Source organism: Microtus pennsylvanicus, chromosome 1 (genome assembly GCF_037038515.1).
Source record: "Microtus pennsylvanicus isolate mMicPen1 chromosome 1, mMicPen1.hap1, whole genome shotgun sequence".
Lineage (NCBI taxonomy): Eukaryota > Metazoa > Chordata > Mammalia > Rodentia > Cricetidae > Microtus > Microtus pennsylvanicus.
Window position 1 is genome coordinate 146810665 of NC_134579.1, and position 19418 is coordinate 146830082.

The window sequence follows — 19418 nt, forward strand, 5'->3', positions numbered from 1 at the left end:
TAGTAATATGAGCGGCGGGGCTGGGTCCCCAGCACCCCGCTCGCACGGCTAGCTTTACCCGAAATAATTACACAGACACTGTATTCATTTAAACACTGCTTTGGCCCTTAGCTCTAGCCCTTACTGGCTAATTCTCACATATTAATTTAGCCCATTTCTAATCATCTGTGTAGCGCCCCTAGGTGCGCTTACCGGGAAGATTCTAGCCTAAGTCAATCCTGGGTCGGAGCTTCATAGCGTGCGTCTTCCCTGGAGCAGGTAGCATGGCGTCTCTCTGAAGTGTCTGCTCCGGAGAGAAGAGCTGCGGAGTCTGACCTCACTTCCTCTTCCTCCCAGCCTTCCCTTCTGTTTACTCCACCCACCTAAGGGTGGGCCTATCAAATGGGCCTAGCAGTTTCTTTATTGCTTAAACAATGAAATCAACAGATTGATATATGACACTCCCACATCACTTCCCCTTTTTCTGTTTAAACAAAAAAAGGAAGGCTTTAACCTTAACATAGCAAAATTACATATAACAAAACAGTTATCAAGTAAAAGTTACATCAGAAACATTTATACATATAACAAAATTGACCTTAAATCTCTATAAATAAAGCAAAATCTATACTAATGCAAATTATTCATACCTATATCATATCCCCCTTTAAATGTAAAAGAACGTTTATAAACCATATTTGGGAACATGGGCGCAGTTTTTCTCTCCAAACTGCTTCCTGCTGAATGGGGGCGTCGTTAATCAGATTATTTAGGGTGTAACCTGTGTGCCAGGTTTATCTCAGTTGGCAGTTGAGCAAAGCAATTTTCTGAAGATGTTCACAGCAACCCTTCAGGAGGACGTGGTCCATCATACCAAATCGGAATAGAAGAAATCCATAGAGTCTCATCCTCTGTGAAAACAAAAGAAGAATCTCTTTTCCAAAGTATCATATCCTTAGATCCAAATTCTGAAATCATACCCTCATGATATCCGTTCTGGTTCCACTTGGCAGCCCATATAATGAAATGTCTCTCTGTACTTAGCTCCTTCACAGTCAAAAATTTTAAAGAAAACACAATGTACATAATCCAGACTCTCTGTGAATTTTCCATCTTTACGCAGCTTATTTTTATTTATATCTATAACTATCTGTACTCTGTCTCTTTAAAGACTTTACTTTTACTTTTTTCTTTTTAAACCATTAACTTTATTCTCTATATTCCTTTTCTTCTCTCTCCCAAGCCTACGTACATTCATCCAACAGTGTGACTCGTTTAGTGGTCTGAATCTGTCCTATTGTGAATCTACAATTTTTTACTATCCAGGAGCACTTTTGATTTGCGCCTTTAAATCACTAGGCGCTTAAGAATCTAAGCTGTGACATTCCTAGGTTAACTTTTTGCTTTTTGAGCGTATATCTTTGACCTGGAATAACCCTGTAGACCAGGCTGTCTTTGAACTCTCAGAGATCCACCTGTCTCTGCCTCCCAGGCATTGGGATTAAAGGTGTTTGCTACTACTTGAACTCACAGACGTCTGTTTGTCTCTGCCTTTTAGGCACTGGGATTAAAGGCGTGTGCTACCACACCTTGAAGTCACAGAGGTCTATCTCCCTCTGCCTCCCAAGTGTTGGGTTTAAAGGTGTGTACACACAACAACTCTCTTCCTTTTTTTTGTTTTTTGCTTTAAGAACTTCAACTTTCAGCTTGCATATATTTTTAACACACTTTATACCATTCAGAAATTTTCTCTGTCTTTGAATCTCTCTTTACTGTATCTCTCTCTGTTTTTCTGACCACATGAGTCTTTAGTTTACCAAGCAATCTCAGTAGGACTAAAGGCGTGGCTTTGACGGCTGGATCCTTAGCTTTCCAGCCTCATGGCTGAGGTACTGGCTGTAGCCATGTTTATAGCCACAACTGGCATTTCAAGGTCCCTGCCAGCCAGCAAGCTACAACAGACAACACTCAAGTCCTCTCTCGGTAGCCGGCCCTCCTGCCTCAAACAGTCAGAGTTTGCCCTGGCAGGATGGCCCAGAAAGCCGGCATTTTTAAATGGCGCAGCTTTTTTCCTGCTACGGCTGAAAACCGAAAAGCATGTGTTCAGCTTTTCATCAACACTGTTTAAGTGTTTTGTGGCAGGACCTCTTAATGAGCTGCAGGCTTTGCAGCTGAAGCTGAGTCAGGAAGCCTCTCTTAGATGAGGCGCTTGCTTGCCTCTAGCAAGCAGAGTAGACCAGAGAAATTGTCACAATCAAGAAAACATGCTTTACTCTTTCCCAAGCTTTCTCAGGCTTTCTGTGGACTCAGTTAGCCACACGTCTGGGCATCATCTGTAGTAATATGAGCGGCGGGGCTGGGTCCCCAGCACCCCGCTCGCACGGCTAGCTTTACCCGAAATAATTACACAGACACTGTATTCATTTAAACACTGCTTTGGCCCTTAGCTCTAGCCCTTACTGGCTAATTCTCACATATTAATTTAGCCCATTTCTAATCATCTGTGTAGCGCCCCTAGGTGCGCTTACCGGGAAGATTCTAGCCTAAGTCAATCCTGGGTCGGAGCTTCATAGCGTGCGTCTTCCCTGGAGCAGGTAGCATGGCGTCTCTCTGAAGTGTCTGCTCCGGAGAGAAGAGCTGCGGAGTCTGACCTCACTTCCTCTTCCTCCCAGCCTTCCCTTCTGTTTACTCCACCCACCTAAGGGTGGGCCTATCAAATGGGCCTAGCAGTTTCTTTATTGCTTAAACAATGAAATCAACAGATTGATATATGACACTCCCACATCATAATATGTAAAATTCCATGCTTTTTTTTTTATCCATTCTTCCATTGAAGGGCAACTAGGTTGTTTCCAGGTTCTGGCTATTACAAACAATGCTGCTATGAACATAGTTGAGCATATACTTTTGTTGTACGATAAGACCTCTCTTCCCAAGAGTGGTATTGCTGGGTCCAGGGGTAGGTTGATCCCGAATTTCCTGAGAAACCGCCACACTGCTTTCCAGAGTGGTTGCACAAGTTTGCATTCCCACCAGCAATGGATGAGTGTACCCCTTTCTCCACAACCTCTCCAGCAAAGGCTATCATTGGTGTTTTTGATTTTAGCCATTCTGACAGGTGTAAGATGGTATCTTAAAGTTGTCTTGATTTGCATTTCCCTGATCACTAAGGAAGTTGAGCATGACCTTAAGTGTCTTTTGGCCATTTGAACTTCTTCTGTTGAGAATTCTCTGTTCAGCTCAGTGCCCCATTTTATAATTGGGTTGATTAACCTTTTACGGTCTAGTTTCTTGAGTTCTTTATATATTTTGGAGATCAAACCTTTGTCAGTTGCGGGGTTGGTGAAGATCTTCTCCCAGTAAGTGGGTTGCCTTTTTGTCTTAGTGACAGTGTCCTTTGCTTTACAGAAGCTTCTCAGTCTCAGGAGGTCCCATTTATTCAATGAGGCCCTTAATGTCTGTGCTGCTGGGATTATACGTAGGAAGTGGTCTCCTGTGCCCATGTGTTGTAGAGTACTTCCCACTTTCTCTTCTATCAGGTTCAGTATGTTCGGACTGATATTGAGGTCTTTAATCCACTTGGACTTGAGTTTTGTGCATGGTGATAGATATGGATCTATATCATTCTTCCACAGATTACATCCAGTTTTGCCAGCACAATTTGTTGAAGATGCTCTCTTTTTTCCATGGTATACTTTTAGCTCCTTTATGGAAAATCAGGTGTTCATAGGTTTGTGGGTTAAAGTCAGGGTCTTTTATTTGATTCTATTGGTCGACTTCTCTGTTTTTATGCCAATACCAAGCTGTTTTCAATACTGTAGCTCTGTAATAGAGTTTGAAGTCAGTGATGGTAATGCCTCCAGACAATCCTTTATTGTATAAGATTGTTTTGGCTATCCTGGGTTTTTTGTTTTTCCATATAAAGTTGATTATTGTCTTCTCCAGATCTGTGAAGAATTTTGATGGGGATTGCATTGAATCTATAGATTGCTTTTGGTAGAATTGCCATTTTTACTATGTTGATCCTCCCAATACAAGAGCAAGGGAGATCCTTCCATTTTCTGGTGTCCTCTTCAATTTCTTTCTTAAAAGACATAAAGTTCGTGTAAAATAGATCTTTCATTTCCTTGGTCAGAGTTACCCCAAGATATTTTATGCTATTTGTCGCTATTGTGAAAGGTGATGCCTCTCTGATTTCCCTCTCTGTTTCCTTATCCTTAGTGTATAGAAAGGCTACTGATATTTTGGAGTTGATCTTGTATCTTGCCACATTACTAAAGGTGTTTATCAGCTGTAGGAGTTCTTTGGTAGAGTTTTTGGGGTCGCTTATGTATACTGTCATATCATCTGCAAATAACGAATGCTTAACTTCTTCCTTTCCAATACGAATCCCCTTGATCCCCTTATATTGCCTTATTGTTATTGCTAGAACTTCAAGCACTATATTGAAGAGGTATGGAGAGAGTGGACATCCTTGTCGTGTTCCTGATTTTCGTGGGATTGCTTTGAGTTTCTCTCCATTTTATTTGATGTTAACTGTGGGCTTGCTGTAAATAGCTTTTATTATATTTACTTATGACCTTGTATCCCTAATCTCTCCAAGACCTTTATCATAAAGGGATGTTGAATTTTCTCAAATGCTTTTTCAGCATCTAATGAAATGATCATATGGATTTTTCTTTCAGTTTATTTATATGGTGGATTACAGTGATAGATTTGTGTATGTTGAACCAGCCCTGCATCTCTGGGATGAAGCCTACTTGATCATAATGGATAATTTTTCTAATGTGTTCTTGGATTCGGTTTGCCAGTATTTATTTTATTGAGAATTTTTGTGTCAATATTCATGAGTGAGATAGGCCTGTAATTCTCTTTCTTGGTAGGGTCTTTGTGTGGTTTTAGTATCAGCGTAACTGTAGCTTCATAAAAGGAATTTGGCAATGCCTCTTCTGTTTCTATATTGTGAAATTCATTAAGGAGTATAGGTATTAGGTCTTCTTGGAAGTTCTGGTAGAATTCTGCATTGAAACCATCTGGTCCTGGGCTTTTTTTGAAAGGGAGATTTTTTGATAACAGTTTCTAGTTCTTTGCAACTAACAGGTCTATTTAGATCGTTCACCTGGTCTTGGTTTAGCTTTGGTATATGGTACTTATCTAAAAAAATGTCCATTTCTTTTGCATTTTCAAGTTTTGTGGCATACAGGCTTTTGTAGTAAGATCTAATGATTCTCTGAATTTCCTCTGTGTCTTTGGTTATGTCCCCCTTTTCATTTCTGATCTTATTTATTTGCGTGTTCTCTCTCTGTTGTTTAATTAGTTTGGGTAGGGGTTTGTCAATCTTGTTGATTTTCTCCAAGACCTAACTTTTTGTTCCATTGATTCTTTGGACTGTTTTCTATGTTTCTATTTTGTTGATTTCAGCCCTCAGTTTGATTATTTCCAGTCTTCTACTCCTCCTGGGCACATCTGCTTCTTTTTTTCTAAAGCTTTCAGGTGTGCTGTTAAGTCCCCAATGTATGCATTCTCCGTTTTCTTAAGTGGGCACTTAGCGCTATGAACTTTCCTCTTAGCACTGCTTTCATCGTGTCCCATAGGTTTGAGTATGTTGTCTCTTTATTTTCATTAAATTCAAGGAAGACTTTAATTTCTTTCTTAATTTCTTCCTTGACCCAGGTGTGGTTCAGTAGTTGACTGTTCAGTTTCCATGAGTTTGTCAGCTTTCTGTGGGTCGCATTGTTGTTGCCTTCTAACTTTAATCCGTGGTGATCTGATAAGACACAGGTGGACACTGATATTTTTTTTTGTATCTGTGGAGGTTTCCTTTGTTTCCGAGTATATGACACAGGTGGACACTGATATTTTTTTTGTATCTGTGGAGGTTTCCTTTGTTTCCGAGTATATGGTCAATTTTTGAGAAGGTTCCATGAGCTGCAGAGAAGAAGGTATATTCTTCCCTATTTGGGTGGAGTGTTCTATAGATGTCTGTTAAGTTCATTTGTTTCATTACCTCCAACAATTCTCTTAATTCTCTATTAGGTTTCTGTCTGATTGACCTGTCCATTGGAGAGAGAGGTGTGTTGAAGTCTCCTACTACTAGTGTGTGTGGTTTGATGTCTGCCTTGAGTTCTAGTAATATTTCTTTTACATAAGTGGGTGCTTTTATACTAGGGGCATAGATATTCAGGATTGAGACGTCATCCTGATGAATTGTTCCTGTTATGAGTATAAAGTGTCCATCTTGATCTCTTCTTATTGATTTTAGTTTGAAGTCAGATTTGTTAGAAATTAGTATGGCCACACCTGCTTTTTTCTTAGGACCATTTGCTTGAAACACCTTTTGCCAACCCTTTACGCTGAGTAGATGCCTGTCTTTGTGGTTGAGATGTGTTTCTTGCAAACAGCAGAATGTTGTATCCTGTTTTCGTATCCAATCTCTTTGCCTGTTCCTGTTTATAGGTGAATTGAGACCGTTAATATTAAGTGATATTAATGACCAGTGGTTCTTTACTCCAGTTATTCTTATTGTTTTTGGTAGTAGAGTTTGTGTGTCTCCCTTGAGTTGTGCTGGTGAAGGGTCGCTAGATGCCTGAGTTATTGTAGGCAGTGTTGGCAATGTTGGATTCTTTGGGTTGCGATTTTCCTTCTATTACTTTCTGTAGGGCTGGATTTGTGGCTACGTATTGTTTAAATTTGTTCTTATCCTGGAATGTCTTGTTTTCTCCATTGATAGTGAACAATAGCTTGGCTGGGTATAGTAGTTTGGGTTTGCATCCATGGTCTCTTAGTTCTGCAGTACCTCTATCCAGGACCTTCTGGCTTTCATGGTTTCCATAGAGAAGTCAGGTGTAAGTCTGATAAGTTTACCTTTATAAGTTACTTGACCTTTTTCCTTTGCAGCTCTTAATATTCTTTCTTTAATCTGTATGTTTTGTGTTTTGATTATTATATGGCGAGGGGATGTTTTTCTTTGATCCAGTCTGTTTTGTGTTCTGTATGCTTCTTGAATATTCAAAGGAATATCTTTCTTTATGTTGGGAAAGTTTTCTTCCATAATTTTGTTAAAAATATTTTCTGGGCCTTTGAGCTGTGACTCTTCTCCTTCTTCTATTGCTATTATTCTTAGGTTTGGTCTTTTTATTGTGTCCCATATTTCCTGAATGTTTTGATGAGAATTTGTTGGCTTTGCTGTTTTCTTTGATCAGTGCATTTATTTTCTCTATGGTGTCCTCAGAATCTGAGATTCTTCTATTTCTTGTATTCTATTGATTATGCTTGTTTCTGTAGGCTCTGCTCGTTGACGTAGATTTTCCATATCCAGCTGGTCCTCAGTTTGTGTTTTCTTCCTTGCTTCCATTTCAGTTTTCAATTCTTAACCATTTTTTTATATTTATTTATTTATTATGTATACAGTATTCTGTCTGCATGTACGCCTGCAGGCCAGAAGAGGGCACCAGACCTCATTACAGATGGTTGTGAGCCACCATGTGGTTGCTGGGAATTGAACTCAGGACCTTTGGAAGAGCAGGCAATGCTCTTAACCACTGAGCCATCTCTCCAGCCCCCTCAGTTTTCAATTCTTGAACTGTTTCCATTACCTGTTTGATCGTTTTTTTCTTGGTTTCCCCGGGTGTCATGTACATATCTACTCATTTCTTCAAACTTTTTCTTATACTTCTCGTCCATTTCTATAAGGGCGTTTTTTACATGTTGTTTAAGGGACTCTATTGCTTTCATAAAGTCAATTTTTTCCACTTCTTCTGTGTTAGGGTGTTCAAATCTTTCTGTTGTAAGATCATTGGGTTCTGGTGTTTTCATGTTGTTTTTCAGATTATTGGGTGAATTTTTGCCTTGGCGCCTGCCCATCTCCTCCTATCAATGCTATCTAATCGATCTTTTAAAACCAGATCAGGTTCTATGCTGGCCAGAGGCTCCTCTTACAAAATGCCCTCACTCTGTTTCCTGGCTCCTGCTGGGGGCCAAGATCCCTCTCACCCCTCAGAAGGGTCTTCAGGAACAGGACCAGGCTTCCCGTTTGCCAGGCACCTCGCCAACCAAAGGCCTACCTCTTTTTTTTAATTTTAGTGGGGCAATCTGCTCTCGGTGTTGCGCACCTGTCCCTGCCGCCTGCGTCGTCTGCCGCTGCCTGCCCACTAAAAATACTTTAAATTAATGTGTCTGTGTCGGGGTATGAACACATGAGTGCTGATGACTGTGAAGGTCAGAGGTTTGGGATTCCCCTTGGAGCTGGAGTTACAGGTGCTTTTGAGCTACCTGATGTGGAGGTTGGGAATTGATCATAGGTTCTCTGGAAAAGCAATAAGTGCTCTTAACTAATAAAGATATCTCTCCATCCACAAACCAGTCTATTGCTTTAGTTTTGTTTTTGTGAGTCTCAGTGTATATCCCTGACTGACCTTGAACTCAAGAGATCTACATGCTTCTACCTCCCAAAGTGCTATGATTAATGGCATGAACCATCAAAGATCATTTTTGAATTACTTTTGAATCACTTTTGAAAGTCTTAATTTTGCCAGCATCTTAGAAATTCTAACACATCGAGAAAAATGCCTTATCAACCATGGGCACCACCCCCAGGAGAAAAGCTCTTCTTTCTTCTCCTGCTCCTTTTCTTCTTCTCCTCTTCTTCCTCCTCCTTTTCTTCTTCTTTTTCCTTCTTCTCCTTCCCCTTTATCCTCCTTTTCTTTTCTTCCTCCTCCTCCTGAGACAGGGTTTCTCTGTTTTGTTCTGGCTGTCCTGAAACACCCTCTGATGTGGGATTCCTCTCTGTATGCTGTGAATACTGTTGGTTAATAAAGTAACTGGGTTTTCCTGGTAGGTGGGGGGGAAACTAAACTGAATGCTGGGAAAAAGGAGGCAAAGTCAAAGAGAAGCCGTGTAGCCCTGTTGGAAACAGATGCTGAAACCTTGCTGGTAGGCGACGAACCTCGTGGTAAAATATAAAGTAATGGAGATGGGTTAATTCTAGATGTAAGAGATAGATAGCAATGTGTTTACATAATTGGCCAAGCAGTGATTTAATTGATATAGTTTCTGTGTGGTTATTTTGGAAGTCTGGGCGGCCAGGAAACAAACAAGAGGCATCCCTACTACATCCCTCTATAGACAAGTCTGGCCTCAAACTAAAGATCTGCCTGGCTTTGCGACTTGATTGCTGGAATTAAGGGCATGCACCATCATGTCTGACTTTGAAAGTTCTTCTTTAATCTCTTGGGACAAGTAAAACTTAATTAAAAGCCTGTGTTCTAAGAAATTAGGAAAAAACCCTACCTCCAATTTCCAGAAGTGTCATAGCCATGACTAAGGAAAAGATCTTACTTTGGTTTCTTTTATATATATATATATGTATGCAATATTCTTTCTGTGTGTATGCCTGAAGGCCAGAAGAAGGCACCATTACAGATGGTTGTGAGCCACCATGTAGTTGCTGGGAATTGAACTCAGGACCTTTGGAAGAGCAGGCAATGCTCTTAACCGCTGAGCCATCTCTCCAGCCCCTTTACTTTGGTTTCTTGCCAGGTACTCATGTTAGATGAAGCATGAGTAAAGGGTTGAAACTTCTATTTGAGGTTTCCTGCATTTTTAGTCACTTTCTCCAAACAAAATGATGATCAGGTAAAAAGTTCTGGGTAAATGGCACTCCCGTACTACAAGTTATATACACATACCCTCTGTAACACCCAGACAATTTTCCTGTGGATTTTTCAAGTCCCATCCCTCACAATTAATGGGTCCTCGTTGGTAAAGTCTCTGGAGAACCCATAAATAACAGAATCTAACAGAAATTTAGTTCTTTGTCCTTCAACATAAGACCACTGGCAAATGAAATATCTCCAAACTCTCTCTTTCTTTTATTTCTTGAGATGGTGTGGAGTGAACCCAGAACTATACATATTATAGGCAAGCACTCTAAAACTAAGATATATCCCAATTCTTTTTAAAATGTATTTTTATTTTTTAAAATTATTATTTTATGTGTGTGAATGTTTGTCCTGCATGTGTGTCTGTGCACTACTTGTATTCAGTGCCCACAGAAACCAGAAGAGAGCATTGGTTCCCCTGGAACTGAACTTACAACAGATGGTTGCGAGCTGCCATGTGGGTGCTTGGAGTCAAACACAGGTCCTCTGGAAGAGCAGGCAGTGCTTTTAAACACTGAGGCACTTCTTCAGCCCCTCTTCTTCTACTACTTTTTGCTAAAGAAGGTGACACAAATGAAGTCCCCCACGACCACAGATTATGCTATCGCGCTTCCAGAGTTCGGAGAAATTGCAGGGTTAGCTATCTTGAATGCGATGAATGAACTTCATCTCGGGAAAATCACCTTTCTGATCATGGTATATTCTTTTCCAGGTAAGTACCTAGGTCTTCTTGTTGCTTTTTAAAAAAATGTATTGTTGGACTTGGTGGTGGTGTTGCTTGCCTTTAACCCCAGCACTGAGGAAGCAGGTAGGTTTTTCTGATTTGAATGATAGCCTGGTCTACACAGAGAGTTCCAGGAATCTAGGACTACATAGAACCCATCGCAAATCAAAACAAATGCATTGGTGAGTAATCACATGAATGTTTAAATATAAAAAAAATCATTTATTCATTTTTTCTTTTATTTTTTAAATTTTTTTTTCAAGACAGGGTTTCTCTGTGTAGTCCTGGCTGTCCTGGAGCTCTCTCCATAGACCAGGCTGGTCTTGAATCTAGAGATCTGCTTGCCTCTGCCTCCTGAGTGCTGGGATTAAGGGTATGCACCACCACTGCCAGCTGTAGTTTTATTCTTATTTATGGACAAATTTTACTTTAACCTGGCAGCATAGTCCTATGCACCATGCTTTTGAAAGACAATTATGTCATTGAGAATCTTCATAAAACAAATTAGCAACTAGAAAAGTTAGTCCAAGTGGATGTGTGACTCAGTAACCTAGAAGTTGATATTATATTTATCAACTCTTTCAATGTTTCTATCAGTTATATATATTCCAAGGAACAACTTTCCTCACATTCAGTTTAAACTATTCATCCTTTTATCTTTGTAATACATTTTTTTTTAAATTTTAGAACTATGTGCAATAAAGAAAACCATCCAACAGAACTTGAAAGGCAGAGGCAGACTGATGTCAGTGAGTTGGATGCCAGCGTGATCTACAGAGTGCTCCGGGGGCTTTCTTTACTCAGTCATGGCGTTTCTCTTCCATATGAATTCTCTGATGAGCAATAAAGTGAGAACTCCAAATGAAGCATTTCCCTCTTTGATCCCACTATTCACACTTCTCTTTGGGGGATTAGTTCCCTGTTGGCAAATAAGGACAGAGCCTTGGCAGAAAAGTTTATTATACCGATGACAATCATTAAGACTTCTTAAAATTCTATTTACTTTGATTTTCCTTATTTGTGAAAATAGATTATTTCCTCACATATTATATTCTGATTATGGTTTCCTTTTCCTCTACTCCTCCCATTTCAACCCCCCTTCCATCCTATCTTGATCTCTGAATGCTGTCTCTCATTAGAAAAGAACAGATGAATTGGGCATGGTGGTGCATGCTTTTAATCCCAGCACTCAGGAGGTAGAGGCAGGCGGATCTCTGTGAGTTCAAGGCCAGCCTGTTTTATAGAGTGAGTTCTAGGACAGCCCAAGATACACAGACAAGCCCTGTCTCGAAGAAAAACCGAGAGAGAGAGAGAGAGAGAGAGAGAGAGAGAGAGAGAGAGAGAGAGAGAGAGAAAGGAGGAGGGTCATCTGTCTATGTGTTAATTTCATTGATTAATAAAGAAACTGCCTTGGCCCTTTGATAGGACAGAAAATTAGGTAGGCGGAGTAGATAGAATAGAATGCTAGAAAGAAGGGAAGTGAGGCAGACTCCATGGAGCCAGCCGCCAGGTCAGACATGCTGAATCTTTTCCAGAAAGCCACCACCTCGTGGTGCTACACAGATTATTAGAAATGGGTTAATCAAGATGTGAGAATTAGCCGATAAGAGGCTAGAACTGACAGGCCAGGCAGTGTTTCAAAGAATACAGTTTCGGTGTTATTATTTCCGGGTCTAAGCTAGTCGTGCAGGACCTGGGTGGGAACGCAGCCCGCCGCTCCTCACTACAGAGAGAGAGAGAGAGAGAGAGAGAGAGAGAGAGAGAGAGAGAGAGAGAGAGAGAGAGAGAATAGGTTTCTAAGAGATAATAATAATGATCTCACCCCTAGCTCTGCAGTAGAACACCTGGGGCAGCCTTCATTGCCCTCCTGTTCCCATCCTCTGAGGCGCCCAGAGAACTTCCCCTTCTGATCTTACTCTTCCTGACTCGTTCGTTGCTTTGTCCTAGTCCCCAACCCCAGTAGACACCCCTTGCTAGCCCTAGGTCTGTATGGATAGATGCTTAAAAGAAATCCCACACTAGCTCAGAAATGAGAAATAGATGGTTATTTATTTAGGGGTAGACTTACAAATCAGAGTCTTCTGTTTGAATGGAGATCAGAAAATGAATCCCGCAACCAGAACAGAGAGGCCAGAAACATGCTCTATGTCAATATATATATATATATATATATATATATATAATAAGAGGCCACGCCCCAGTGGCGGGTCACCACTAGCTGTAAGACTTCCTACAGCAGATCTGCTCCTCCAGGGTAACAAGTAGACTGCTAGTGGATCCACACCTCTCCTTCTGTTCCTTCAGATCCAACCCCCCAGTCTCATCCCCAGTTCTGTAGCAGAGAACCTGCTGCAGTCTTCCTTTCCTCTCTAATACCATCCTGCATGGACCACAAAGATCTGCTCTCCCCAACTCCCTTCCCCCACTTATCCCATTATCCAACTATTCCATGGGAATTCCCGGGGAACACAGCTGCCAAGGGGGCCAGGGAAACAGGCAAGACATTCACCATTCCTTCCTCCACTCCAAATCCAATCCCCCAGTCTCATTGCTGGGTTAGCAACAGAACACCAGCCACAGCCTTCCTCTTCCCCATGACACCCACATTTCCTATGGGTCCCACAGACCATCCCTTTCTAGCCTCCCCCGACTTTATTCCAGCCCCCAGAAGGTTGGCAACTCCTGCTAATACATAGAGCATTCCTGCCAGGGAAGCAGGTAGGCTGCCTGTAGGTCTTCCCCATTCCTTATGCTCCTCTCCCATCTGCAGCACTATAACAGACCTTCTGGGATGACTTTTCTTCACTGTCTCCCTCCATTCCTGTGATCCCCTTCAGACCTCTAACCTATTCCCATTCTAAGCGTCAGCTCCCAATACCCAGAAACACATTTTACCAGGAATCCACAGTGGCCACAATTATCAGATCTGAATATATTTCCTAACAGGCAACACACAGCCATCATATTCTCTAAAAAGTACAGAGAGAAAACAGAAACAAGGAACAAAACAGCCTCTCAGCATAGAAAAGTCCAAAAATCAGCACCTAGACTTATAATTACCCCAATCCCAGATGCCTAGACTCTGGTGTAAAAATACAATAAAAAACAGCCAGGGCCCAGCTATCCTACTGAAGCAGGTCCCGAATATTCTGACATCTGAAACACAAGAAAAAGACCTTAAAAACCACATGTATGAAGGTGATAGAGGTCCTTAAAAAGGAAATTAATAAATACTTTAAAAATCTATGAAAACACAAACAAACAGTGTAAGGAAATGAATAAAATTGTTCAAGACCTGAAAATGGATATGGAATCAATAAAGAAAACCCAAACTGAGGGAATCCTGGAAATGAAAAATTTAAGCATTCAAACAGGAAGCACAGAGGTAAGCGTCACTTACAGAATATAAGAGATATTGAAGAGAGAATCTGAGGCATTGGAGGTAAGGTAGAAGTAGATACATCAGTTAAACAAAATGTTAAATCCAAAAAGCTCCTGCCACAAAACATCCAGGAAATCTGGGACACTATAAAACGTCAAAACTTAAGAATAATAGGTATATAGGAAGGAGAAGAAACCCAGGTCAAAGGCCCAGAAAATGTTTTCAACAAAGTAATAGAAGAAAAACTTTCTAACCTAAGGAAGGAGATGTACATAAAGGTAAAAAAGCAAACAGGACACCAAATAGATTGGATCATAAAAGAAAGTCCCTCACAGCATAATTACCAAAGCAATAAACATATAGAAAAACAACAATAAGAATATTAAAACCTGCAAGAGAAAAAGCCAAGTAACATAAAGGCAAATTTATTAGAATTACACTTGATTTCTCAATGGAGACTCTAGAAGCCAGAAGGAACTTGACAAATGTGCTGCAGACTCTAAGATACCACAGATGCCAACCCAGAGTACTGAATCCAGCAAAACTTTAATCACCATAGATGGAGAAAATATGTTCCAAGATAAAGCAATATTTAAAAGATATCTACAATACCAGCCATAAAGAGGTGAAAGAAGGAAAACTCTAACCTATAGAGGTTAACTACACCTGAGAAACACAGGGAATAAACAACTTCAGACAAACAAAATCAAAAGAAGGGAAACATACAGACCACCATCAACACCACCACTAGCACCACGAGCAGCAGCACTCCCACCACCACCAATAACAAAGTAACAGGAATCCAGAAGCTGGTGGATCTCTGAGTTTGAGGTCAACATGGTCTATGGAGTGAGTTCAAGGATAGCCAGTGCTAGCCAGAGAAACTCTGTCTCAAAAAACAAAAACAAAAACACACACACATACACACACAGACAAACAAACAAAATCCCCAAAACCCAAAACCAAAACCCCAGGAATCAACAATCATTGGTCATTGATATTTCTCAGCATCAATGGTCTCAATCCCCCAATTAAAAAACACAAACTAGGGCTGGAGAGATGGCTCAGTGGTTAAGAGCATTGCCTGCTCTTCCAAAGGTCCTGAGTTCAATTCCCGGCAACCACATGGTGGCTCACAACCATCTGTAATGACGTCTGATGCCCTCTTCTGGCCTGCAGACATACACACAGACAGAATATTGTATACATAATAAATAAATAAATATTAAAAAAACACAAACTAACAGAATGAATGCAAAAACAGGATCTATCCTGCTACATCCAAGGAAAACCACCTGAACATCAAGCAGAGACATCCTATCATGGTAAAGGGTTCAAAAAAAGGACATTTCAAGAAAATGGACCTAAGAAGCAAGCTGGTGTAGCCTTTTTAATATCTAACAAAATAGATTTCAGAGAAAAAATAATGAGATATGAAATGACAGTATATACTTATCAAAGGAAAAAGCTGTCAAGAGGACATTTTGGTTCTTAGCATCTCTTGCCCCCAAACACAGGGGCACTCATGGTTGTGAAAGAAACACCATTACAGCTTAAATCACACTATCTTCCTCACACACTGATAGTGTGGGACTTCAATCCCCACTCTCATAGATAGGCCATTCAGACAAAAGCTAAACAGAGAAATTCTGGAGCTAACTGACACTATAAATCAAATGGGCCTGACGTATTTACAGAACATTAAACACAGACAGAAGAATATACTTTCTTCTCTGTATCTCATGAACTTTCTCCAAAACTGACGACACATACTCATTCACAAAGCAAGTTTCAGGGCATAACATCATAATGACACCCTACCCTATCTGACCACCACAGACTAAAGATGGAGATCAACAACAGAAACAATAGAAGGTCTACAAGCTCATGGGAACTGAACAACTCATGGGTTGATTGACTCAAATGGGTCAATAAGGAAATACAAAGCTTTATAGAATTTAATGAAAGTGAATACACAGCATACCCAAACTTATGTGACACAGTAAAGGCGGTTCTAAAAGGCAAGTACGCAGCACTAACTGCCTACATGAAGAAACCCTGGGGAAATCTCATACTAAAAGGCAAGTACGCAGCACTAACTGCCTACATGAAAAAACCCTGGGGAAATCTCATACTAGCAACTGAACAGCACACTTGAAAGTGCGAGAGTGAAAAGAAGTGACTACACCCAAGAGGAGTAGATGGCAAGAAAAAATTAAATTCAGGACTGAAATCAATAAAATAGAAACAAACAAATACAAGGAATCAATGAAATAAAGAGGAATAAGGTTGACAAACTTTTATCCATGGTGTGGAAAGCCCTTCTGTATATGTGTTGCTTTTATTGGTTAATAAAGAAGCTGCTTTCAGCCAATGGCTTAACAGAATATAGCCAGGCTGGAAGAAATAATATATAGAGAGAGTAGGTGGAGTCAGGGAGATGCCATGGAGCCACCGCAGGGGACATATGTGCCCGAATCTTGCCGGTAAATCACAAGCCTCATGGTGAAATATAAAATAATAGAAATGGGTTAATTTAAGATGTAAGAGCTAGCTAGAAATATACTTAAGATATCGGCCAAATAGTATTGCAAATAATATAGTTTCTGAGTTTCAGGTCTGGGTAGCTGGGAATGAATGAGCAGCCTCTACCAATATATTCAAATTAATTAAAAGGAGAAATAAGAATATCCAAATTAATAAATTAGAAATGAAAAGAAAGACATAAAAGCAGACACCAAAGAAATCCAGAGAATCATAAGAACATACTTTAAAAGCCTGTACTCCACCAAATTGGAAACTCTAGAAGAAGTGCATAATTTCCTTAATATATATAACTTGCTAAAGTTAAATCAAGATAAGTGATTTATACAGACATATAACTCCTAGTGAAATAAAAGCATAATAGATGATAGTATATTTCAATTTTGCCAGATACAAATAGACTAAATTTTGTAATTGTAATTTTTGCTTGAACCTGTTCTGTTCTATGTAATTTTACTATGTTAAAGTCAAAAACTTCCTTTTTATTTAGACAGAAAAGGAAAGACGATGTTGGATTCCCCTCTGTATGCTATGGATATGTTTTATTACCATTGGTTAATAAAGAAGCTGCTTTGGCCTATAGCAGGTCAGAATGTAAGCAGGTTGGAAGAGATTTATGTAGAGAGAGTAGGCAGAGTCAGAGAGATGCCATTTAGCTGCTGAAGGAGCAGGACACCAGAACAGAACCTTACCTGGTAAACCACAGTCTTGTGGCAATGCACAGATTAACAGAAATGAGTTAATTAAGATGTAAGAGTTAGTTAATAAGAAACCTGAGCTAAATAGGCCAAACAGTGTTGTAATTAATATAGTTTCTGTGTGATTATTTGTGTCTGGGTGGTCGGGAGATGAAAGAGAAGTCTCCTTCTACAAAACAGAATTCTACCAGACTTTCAAAGAAGAGTTAATGCCAATGTTCTTCAAATTATTCTACAAAATAGAAACAGAAGCAACTTTGCCCAATTCATTTTATAAGATCACAGCCTAATACCCAAACCACGTAAAAAGCCAACAAAGAAAGGGAATTATAGACCAAGTCTTGAGTTGCATGTGAAAGCAGCTGAGCAGGCCACGAGGAACAAGTCAGTAAGCAGCACTCTGTTTCAGTTCCTGCCCTGCTTGATTTCTGGCCTTGGCTTTCCCTCAATGACTGACTATGATCAAGGTGGTTGTGTAAGATGAAATAAACCCTTTTCTCCCTAAGCTGCCCCTTTTATCACAGTAATAGGAAACAAAGTAAGACTCTTGCAGAACTCCCTCTTCCTTGTCAAGTGAACCTAATGACGGAGAAGTTGGGCCCAACTGGGAATCTTTAGCTTCTCTTTGAAACCCTGAATGTCTGTTATCTCACCTCCATCCCAAGGCCCAAGTTGGGGAATCCCTTAGGTCAGCTGGACTCCATTTGATTGTGACCACAGTTGCAGGGTCTATGTTGAAGTCACTGACTAGACCAGAGGTCTTTTTTTTTTATTTTTATTTTTTTGGCTTGCTGGCCTATGGTGGCTCTAAGACTGGATTTCAAAGAGGTCATCTAGAAACCCAGAGTTCCAACAGAACTGGAAGAAGCCCCAGTCAGGCAACACAGTGACCTCTGTCTTGGAAAGGAGAATAGAAACTATCTTCTGTCATTTGCTAAGCATCACTCACAAACCCAATCAGACTCCCTTTAGCTTTTGAAGGGAAACCAGTCAGGTCATGGAGAGCTCGCTCTGGGTAGGAAGATTCTCAGTTGTGTCTGCCTTTACCTTAAAAATTTGAACGTTAAGACAGGAAGAGGAAGGCAAGGGAAGCTGTATGTGTATGTGCTCACAGGCTCCATGACAGGAGATTCCAACTTGACCCTACTTTCTATCTGTGATCTTGCAAGGCAATCAACACATACAAGGCCCAGAGTCCATATATATCTAAGCTATATTAGAATGGCCCTAAGTGTTCCATTTTCAACTCTGTCTTCCTGGTTGAGTTCCCAGAAACAACTGAACAGTTAGGAACCATATGTGTGGTTTCCAAATTTACCCACCAAATAAAATGGCTGTTGTTTTCTGCCACAAATTCGGAATTGCTCATTACATAGAACATAGGCAAAGCATATTTCCCAAGCTTCAGTTTGCATCTTCTGATCCAAAGTTCTCCTGTAGTTCATAATTTCCCATCTCTGGACAGCTCCTGGCTCCTCACCATTGAAAAGGCTCATCTTAGTATTATGGATCCAGAAAAATGAGATTCTTAAGTTCTGGTCTCTAGTCCAACCACTTGTTTCATACTTGATAGGCAATAATATGAGGTAATTTACCAGCTAACACACCTTTGGGCAAACTTAAGCCCCATTTCAAAAATACCAACACACTTTATTAGGTTGTTGAAACAAACACCCTGTGTTAATAACTGCATTATGACTGATGTGTGTGAAATGGTGAATGGACGCTTAAAAGAAATCCCACACTAGCTCAGAATTGAGAGATAGTTATTTATTTAGGGATAAACTCACAAATCAGAATCCTCCGCTTGACCGGAAGAGCAGCCAGCAGAAAAGGAGCAAGGGGAAGGAGAAAAGGGACGACCGGATTTTTCATCCACGTATATAGTATAAGAGGCCATGCCCCAGTAGGCAGGTACTTACAAGCTGAAGGTCTTCCTACAGCATGTGTGCATCCTATAACTCATCTCACATACACTTGACCTAACAGCATATATATACTTTGGTCCTGTCTCCAAGTTGTATTTGATTCAGAGAAAGGTGAGGCATTCACTCAAGATTGGCATGATTATATATGCTCTGTAGGCCAGATCCTAAGGGCTCTGGTGTGTGTGTGTGTGTGTGTGTGTGTGTGAGCATGCATGAGCATGCTGGAGTTGAACTCAGGGCTTCATATATGCAAAGAACACGCTCACACACTAGGCCACAACTCCCGCTCTAGAATGTTTTCAATGTCATAAAGAACTTAGAAGAGCAATGTGGAAGGAACCCTGGAGAACGGATGAAGTGGGCTATATGTGATCTGGAGATTTTTTTTCAACATAGTATTTTTATTATTTGTGAATTTCACATAATGCATCCTGATCTCACTTGCCCTTCACCCTCAAGACCTCCTCCCCCATAAAGAGGAAACAAAAACCAAGTATGTTTTAA

At 40.4% G+C, this 19418-nt stretch overlaps 1 protein-coding gene across 1 annotated transcript in view; it reads right to left on the reverse strand.

Moving 5' to 3' along the window:
- Positions 1–9420: 9420 nt before the first annotated feature.
- Znf274 (zinc finger protein 274) overlaps positions 9421–19418 on the reverse strand; it is a 28009-nt gene continuing 18011 nt past the window's right edge. Inside the window, exon 9 of the mRNA XM_075991694.1 lies at positions 9421–9494. Within this exon, the coding sequence (XP_075847809.1) occupies position 9494 (1 nt within the window). The 3' untranslated portion in view covers positions 9421–9493. The remainder of the gene's footprint in view (positions 9495–19418) is intronic.